The 8893-nt window shown below is 32.8% G+C and overlaps 1 protein-coding gene across 1 annotated transcript in view; it reads right to left on the bottom strand.

Annotated features, from left to right (window-relative positions):
* Positions 1-305: 305 nt before the first annotated feature.
* plcb2 (phospholipase C, beta 2) overlaps positions 306-8893 on the bottom strand; it is a gene marked incomplete at its 3' end in the record, with an annotated part of 32714 nt that continues 24126 nt past the window's right edge. The window contains exons 28-32 of the mRNA XM_079444105.1: positions 7409-7473; positions 6864-6884; positions 4948-4996; positions 3360-3458; positions 306-476 (exon numbers count right to left, since the gene is read on the bottom strand). Of these exons, the coding sequence (XP_079300231.1) occupies positions 306-476; positions 3360-3458; positions 4948-4996; positions 6864-6884; positions 7409-7473 (405 nt within the window). The remainder of the gene's footprint in view (positions 477-3359; positions 3459-4947; positions 4997-6863; positions 6885-7408; positions 7474-8893) is intronic.

Below are 8893 nucleotides of genomic sequence, written 5' to 3'. Positions count from 1 at the left end.
AGAAAATTGTTATGATCCTAAAACTCCCGTAATTTTCTTAATGCAAAATTTCCTATTTTTTCCTCTTTATTTTGAAGTGAAATATGGCCCTGATGTGATCTCATGAGACGTTTCATTTAATAAATTAATTTTCTCCTGATTTTTCTGCGAGGTTAATGCTAATTTGCATTAAAGCAAACATGTCCTTAGCTTTGTCGTAACTAATGAAAAGAACAAAATATATACTAAAATATAAACAAGTGTCAAATAAATTAAAATGATAAATAATAATGTTGAGTTCATTTGAACTCCTGTTATGATGGAGCTCATCCTACGAACACAGGGTTGCACTGTCCGGTGTTTTCCGAGCGGCTCTCGCTGACCTTCTCCACATGCTCTGGGAAATGCGGCTGGACGCAGGAGTTGACGGCCTCGGACAGGTCACCGGGCAGAGACCACATCTTCTTCGCGTGTTCGGCCACGGTGTCTTTATTCAGCTGCACACAGAGGTCAAGAAATGAGACCAGCAGTCGGTCACAGCAGTGAACATCAACGTGATCTAAAGACGAACCTCACAGGAGGAATAAAGAGATAGTTCACCATTTACTCTACTTCAAAGTTGTTCCAAACCCGTATGAGTTTCTTTCTTCTGTTGAACACATCAGAAGATGTTTTGAAGAATGTTGGTAACTAAACAGTTGACGGTACCCATTGACTTCCATAGTATTTTTTCTTTACTATGTAAGTCAATGGCTACATGCAACTGTTTGTTTCATATCTTCTTTTGTGTTCAACATAAAAAGGAAACTCACTCGGGTAACTTGAGGGTGAGTAAATGATGAGAGAATTTTCAGTTTTGGGTAAACTGTCCCAAAGTCTGATCACTTAGTAAAGCAACAAAATATTCCTTAATACCTAAATTTGTATAAAAATGTTTACAAGAAAAACATTTATTTGAAATCAGAAATCTTTTGTAACATTTATATATATATATATATAGCTGCTTTCTTTTTTACTGTTTTATTGTCTTCCCTTGTGTTGGTGACTGTTTGCGTCATCAATATTTTTAATTATTTTATGTGAGTACTGTACTTTGATAAACACTTGCTTTTTTCTTTATAAATAAACTAACTTTTGACTTTGAACTCAATGAAATAAAAATATTTAGAAACATTTAATTATTTATTTTAGTGTTTTATTTTGGATTGTTTATTATTTATTTCTTTTAACTATGTTTTTATGATTGAATTCATTATTACAAACTTTTTTATTTTAATAGCCTTTGCTTTAAAATGTTTAATTTGACATTTTTTATGATTTGATTAATAATTAGTAATTTATTTACTTAATTTATTTCATGTTTGAACTTTTTTTTATATTGTTTTTATTTTTTAAATATTCATTTATTTTTATTTTAAATTTTTATTATTTATTTATTAGCTTTTTTATCAACTAAATGAAATGGAAATCTTTTGCAACATTATACATTTTTATATTTTGATCAAATTAATGCATCTTTGCTAAATAATATTATTAATATCTACAGTTGCAAAGTGGTCCTAAGTGGTTTTAGTGTACTGCTATGGAGTTGCTAGGGTGTTGCTATGTGGTTGCTAGGGCCATCCTTAAAGTCGTAAATACTTCTTGTTAAAATTTTGAAATGATCACAAAAAAAACTGTGGAGGGCTGAGGACAGCGGGCTTAAAGCGCTCTGAAGACAGATGGTTCATCTGAAGTGTCACAAGCAGCTCCAGATCTATAAATCCTGAGAGATTTAAAAACCCTCGTCTGTTGCCTCACGTCAGCAAGAGTCTGAGACCAAAACATGCCAAACTAAAACACATCTGCATGAGAAAAACTCCATTCACAATCCAGGTGTTACTACCACTTCCAGCACATCTGTTCCTGTAACAACATCAACAGGAAGATTCACTGATAAAGACGTCAGTAAAAGTGATTCAGGTGCTCAATTAGTCATTGGCTTCTCTTCCAGTTATTACAGCATTATTAAATTCAGAAATCTCTTTCCTGAAAAAAGAATAGGCCAAATCTGACTTAATGAAACGGCATGGTTAATGCATTTAAGTTTCATAATCTGATGCATTTCTGAGAGAAAACCAATATTCAGTGGGAATAGGCAGAGAAAGTTATTTTAATAAAGTCTGGTTAAAATAAAATCCCCTTTATGTAATTATAATAAAAGTCCCCAAAAGTTTGGTTTTTAATGAAGACTCTTCTGCTCATCAAGGCTGAATCTATTTGATAGAAAAACAGTAATATTGTGAAATATTATTACAATTTAAAACAGCTGTTTTCTGTGTGAATATCTGTTAAAATGTAATTTATTGCTGTGATCAAAACTGAATTTTCAGAATTACTCCAGTCTTCAGAAATCATTCTACTATGCTGATCTGCTGCTCAAGAAACATTTCTGATTATCATCAATGCTGAAAAAAAATATATATTTTTGTGGAAACCGTGATGCATTTTATTTTTCACAGATAAATGGAAAGTTCTAAAGAACAGCATTTATTTGAAATATAAATCCTTTCCAATATTATAAATGTCTTTACTGACACTTTTGAGCAATTTCATGCATCATCGCTGCATAAAATAAAAAAAACATAATTAAAAATATTTCTTTAATTTGACATTTCATTTAGAATCAATTATGTGTTTTATTTTGATTGTTTTATTTTGTTTTTTTTATTATTCATTGATTTTGCATTTTTATAATTTCATTCATTTCATGTATAACGTCTTTGGGACGTGTTTTTTTCTTAATTTGGTAATAATTTGTTGTTATATGGATATATGTGCATGTATGTGTGTGTATATACAATGTATATATATCTTTTTTTATTATATATATTGTGTTTTGTTCGAAATAAATAATAAAATTAAAATTAAAAAAATTAATTATTACCTTTTCAAGTCACTGAAATGGAAATAGTAACATTTTTGTAACAATCTTTTTCACTTTTGATCAATTTAATGCATCCTTTCTGAATACAATTAATACGTATATTTTTTAAACCGATTATTTTAATTTGACATTTTTAGGATATAATTAATTATCAGTAATTGGTTTATTATGATTTATTTAAAATTATTAATTTATTTTAATTTGACATTTTTATGATTTAATTCATTGCTACCTTCTCTTCAAGTCAATGAAATTTAAATAAAAATATTTTGTAACATTAGAAATTTTGTTTTTGGTCACTTTTGATCAATTTAATGCACCTTTGCTGAATAAAATGACTGATTTTTTATGAAAAAAATCTTTGACCCCAAACTTTTAAACGGCTGTGTGTAATGTGCACATTCAGATTCAGTCAGGACCATGATGCAGGACAGAAAACAGGGTCAGTATTTACCTGACTAATCAGTTCTCTGATGCTGGCCAGCGTGGCGGCCTGTTTCTTCTTCAGACCCTGTTCCTGCGGTGAACCATCAGCGCTGCTGTTATCTGCCGACTGAAAGAGTGTGACATTACATGCCTTATCAGCACACACACGTGTTCAAACCAGCATCACATGCTCACACAACTGAGCACACCTTGACGTCATGTGCGCTTACATATTTGTGCAGCACATATGCATGTTAATATCCAGTGTTCGACAGGCGTGTTGCATGTGCATGAACGTGTGTGTGTGTCAGTGAGACAGAAGAGAAAACAGAGTCCATGTGCATCTATTATTTGCACATCACGTTGAGCTGACACTCTCCATACAGCTGCTGAACATCTGAGGAGACTTTATGATTCAGTTCTGAAGCTCAATTATAGTGGAAAAGATCAACTTCTGTGACCTTTCACTTTAAATTGAGTTTAAAGTTCATTCCTAGACTATCAATCTGCTGCAAAACCATAAAGACTCATGAGACTCAACTCACAATTGGTTCTTACAGATCAGGAACAAAACTTTATCAGACAAACCTCTTTGAGCTAAAATATAAATTTGAAGACCCCCTGAGATTTAATGTTAATTCATTTCAATATAGTTCGTATTTCAATAACTTAATAAATTTGCAAGTTTATGGTTCTCTGATTTTGGTTAATGTTCACAACATGCAGGTTAAAAATAAAACGTTTCATCAAACTTATTTCATCTTTTTAATAAGCATTTTATATAGATTGTTTTTATTTTAAAATGATTGAATTAGTTATCAGTAAGTGTTTTATTTTGATAATTTTTAAAAATGTGTTTATTTTTTTATTTTTAAGAATTAATTAATTATTAGTAGGTGTTTTAAATTGATTATTTATTTTAAAATAATTTATATTAACTTTAATTTTTTTTATGATTTAATTAACCGCTCCATTTGGACAGGTTTTGTTTTTATTTTAAAGTTATATATTTATTTTAGTTTTACATTTTTATGATTTAAAAGTCTTTTTGTTTTAAAATTATTTAAATTTTTAATTTTTTAATTAATGCATGTTGTAGAGGTTGATATTAGTATATTGGTCAACTGATGACACAATACTCTAAAAAGCATAAACTATTGAGTATAAGAGTTTTTAATTGTATTCAACAATTCTCCACATTTAGGAACGCAATGACGCATGAAGCCGAGTTTGCGCTCACATATACTCACTGGCTTTATAAATACATCTTTAAACATATTTTCTGTGATCTTTACATCTCAAACTCTAATGACATTCTGTTCTGGCAGTGGAGATGTGCAATTAATGGAGCGGTGAAAGAAATAAAAAGAAGAGTGAATGAATTTGGAGGAGCACATTTCCATCGTTCACCTGCTGTAAACATCATGAGAGAGAGAGAGAGCACATGTTAGTCTGCGTTTGTTAAAACTCAACCTAAACCACGGCTTTGTGTCCGACCGTCGCCATGGTTACGGCTCTCCTCTCAGTTGCGCTTCTCATTTAGTTGCTGCTCGTCTATTTTTCCTTGTGTGTTCGACATGCTCGATCACTCGATCTGTGTTCATGTGGTGTTTTACCTGAGCGCTATCATTGTCAAGCTGCTCCGTACTTTTGCATTTCTTCATTCTGAAATAGAGAAACATGAAGATTTGTGCATTAAACAATAATAATCATGTTTAATGTAACACAAACTAGGTCTAGTAAAGCTAAAATGCTATTGTACTCTTAAAAGTTATACATTCTATACATTATTCCAGAAGTATAGGGTCAGTTTTAATGAATACTTTTACAGCATATTTCTGAAGGATCATGAGACACTGAAGACTGGATGCTGAAAATTCAGCTTTGATCACTGCAATAAATTACATTGTACACTATATCCACATAGTAAACAATTATTTTAAATTGTAATAATATTTCACAATATTCCTGTTTTTATTGTAGTTTCAATCAAATTAATGCAGTCTCTGTGAGACTTCTTGGTGAGACTTTTATAAATTCATTAAATAATGAAAATGGAAACTTAAAACAAATAAATAAATATTTGTTTTAAGTTTCCATTTTCATTATTTAATGAATTATTAATAAGGGTCATTTTTATATTTGTATTTTCCATTTTCCATTCATTTGACAAATGTAGCCTTTGTGAGCTAAAGATACATCTTTCAAAAATTGATGTAATAATTATTAGTAAGTGTTTTACTTATTTTAATTTTACATTCATTTTCAATTTTTTATGATTAAATAAATGGATTGTTGGTGAGCAAAAGGGATGTCGTTCAAAACCATTAAAAATATATTATTTTTTGTTACTTTTTACATTTTTATGATTTAAATCATTACTAATAAGTGTTTTATTTGGATTAAAAATCTATTATTTTAAATTTACATTTTTATTTTTATTTTACATTAATTTAACCTTTTTATAAACAAATAAATGCAGCCCTGGTGAACATAAGATACTTCTTTCAAAAACATTAAAACACACATATATATATACTGTATATATATATACAGCTTCCTGTTTCACAGAAATATAAATAGGAGGGAAAACAAAGCCCAAATTCCCTTAATCATCCATCACAATGAGAAAAACCAAAGAATATATTTCTGATGAGCAGCAAAAGATAATTGAGCTTCACAAATTAGTGAAGTGGCTTTAAGAAAAGAGCTAGAGCAGTGAAAATCCCCATTTCCACCATCAGGGCAATAATTAAGAATTTCCAATCAACAGAAAATGTTATGAATCTGCCTGGAAGAGGACGTGTGTCTATATCGTCCTAATGCACGGCGAGAAGGAGAGTTTGAGTGGCTAAAGACTCTTCAAGGATCACAGCTTGGGAATTGCAGAAAATAGTTGAGTCTCGGGGTCAGAAAACCTTTTTAAAAAAATTGTCAAACAGCCCCTACATCACCACATGTTGTTTGGGAGGGTTTCAAGAAAAATTCTCCAAGCTCATCCAAAAACAAACTCCAGCATATTCAGTTATCAGACAGGACTGGCACTTCAAATGGGACTGACTTCTATGGTCAGATGAAACTAAAATATGAACTTTTAAGCAGCAAACACTCAAGATGGGTTTGGTGAACACAGGGATAAAAAGTACCCCATGTGTCAGTACCCTCATCAGGCATTATAGGAGAACATTTAGAGCTGTTAAACTGGCAAATGGAGGTTTCAGAAAGTATTGAATAAAAGAGTGCCGTTAATTGTGGCTAATGTGTATTAGAGAAAAACATTTATTTCATAATGATATTTCCCCCCGTTTTAAATTCTTATTATCCAATGAAAGATTCGATTTTTGTGAATCTTTTAAATAAAAGATCAAAAGGATTAACAGATTAATTTTCACAGCCTTCTTTGATCATATTTACCAAGGGTGCCGATATTTTTGGCCATGACTGTATGTAATGTAATTTAATAATATAATTTATTTATTTATTTTAATTGTACATTTTATGTAAAATCCAAAAACATAAAAAAATAACTTACTTGTCTTTCTTCTTGGGCTCACTGAAAAAGAAAAAACAGATCGTAAGGATGAGCGATATCATGAATATTACATGCATTTTATTTAATTTAGTTGTTTATATTAGCAATATTTACATCACATCAAGTCAAATGATCTCATACAACAGTCATTCCTCATATGAGCTGTTTTATTTCATTTTGAGAAGCTAAAAGTGCGACGAAGCTACTAAAGATCCAGATACTGAGCCGCAGATTTGTTTGGTTTGTTTCTGTCGGTGGTTTGTGTAGGTAAACAGATGTGATCTGTGCTGCTAACAAACAAACTGCGCTCCATGTAGAAAAGGTCACCGGCCTCTGGTTTGGTTAGACGTGAAACTCGTTATGAATCCCAAGGCAAACACACTCACGCACTGCAGATCTCTGATGCATTAGCTGAATTAAAACACTCTAAGCTCGCAGCGCTCAATGATTCATCTTACGCTCGCTCCTTCTTGCATTTTGTTTTGTATTTCTCTCATTTCAAAGGTCAAGAGCACAGACACACACACACACACACACACACACACCTGTTGAGTGCCTTGGTCTCACTGCAGTGCTTCTCTGTGGCCATTTCCAGGAGTTTGGTCAAACGCTGTCACACAGGAAATACAGGAGAGAACACAGGAAGTGTCACTTACACATATCAGAACAGAACGCACCAGCTGGCCCTCGCTCTGAGCCGCTCTGAGATCTGCTACGCTGCCACAAAGAGGAAATGAATACAAGCACTTCCTGTCACTTCCAAGAAATACTTCTCTAGCACCTGCTTTCTGCTCCAGCAGGTGAAAATGGTGCATCTGATCACTTAGGAAAATATCACTCATGTTTTTAGACTGTTGCTATGTGGTTGCTAGGTCATTCTGAGTGGTTTAAAGTGCTGCTTTGCAGTTTCAACATTGTTCTATGATGTTCTAAACATTTCAGAATCTTAATAACTTGTTCTGAGTCTCGTAGAGTGTTAGTATGTGGTTCCTACGTTGGTCTGAGAGTTTTAGAATATTGCTATGCAGTTGCCAGATTTTTCCCAGTGTTGCTATGCATTTTCTGTATTGTTCTGAGTGTATTAGTGTTGCTATGCAGTTGTAAGGTTATTCAGAGTGTTTTAAAGTGTTGCTATGCTGTTTCTGTGTTGTTCTGAGTGTTTTAAAGTGTTCCTATGTGGTTGCTAGGATATTCTGACTACTTTCGAGTGCTGTGATGCGGTCTCTTTGTTGTTCTGAGTGTTGCTAAGCAGTAGAAAGTTATGAGTGTTGCCATACGGTTGTTAGGTTGTTCAGAGGGTTTTCGAGTTTTACTATACTGTTGGTATGTTGTTTTGATTTTTTTGATTTTTGTTGTTTTGAGTGTTGCTATGGGGTTGAGTGGTTTTAAAGTGTGGCTATGCGGTAGCTAGGATATTCTGAGTGCTGTGATGTGGTTTCTTTGTTGCTCTGAGTGTTGCTATGTGATTTCTATGTTGTTCTGAGTGTTGCTATGCGGTTGCTAGGTTATTCTGGGTGTTTTGATGTGTTGATAGTCAGTTTCTGTGTTGTATTGCATGTTTTAGAGTGTTGCTATGCGGTTGCTAGGTTACTTTGAGTGTTTTACAGTGTTGCTAGTCAGTTGCTGTGTTGCTCTGAGTGTTTTAGAGTGTTGCTACGCAGTTGCTAGGCTCCTTTGAGTGTTTTAGAACATTACTGTGCTGTTGCTATTTTCTGAGTGTTTTTTTGAGTGTTGCTATGGGGTTGCTAGGTTGTTATTAGTATTTTAGAGTGTTCTAGAGTTGCCATTTAGTTTTTGTGTTGTTCCAAGTGTTTTAGAGTGTTGCAATGCGGTTGCTATGTTGTTCCGAGTGTTGCTATGCGGTTGCTAGGTTATTCTGGTAGTTTTGATGTGTTGCTAGTCAGTTTCCGTGTTGTATTGAGTGTTTTAGAGTGTTTTTATGCGGTTGCTAGGATATTTTGAGCGTTTTAAATAGTTGCTATGCAGTTTTTGTGCCGTTCTGAGTGTTTTAGAGTGTTGCTATGCAGTTG

The sequence above is a fragment of the Barbus barbus genome (assembly GCF_936440315.1).
Source record: "Barbus barbus genome assembly, chromosome: 20".
Taxonomy (NCBI): Eukaryota; Metazoa; Chordata; class Actinopteri; order Cypriniformes; family Cyprinidae; genus Barbus; species Barbus barbus.
Note: the sequence above shows the minus strand (reverse complement) of the source record. Positions and strands in the feature narration are given on the sequence as shown.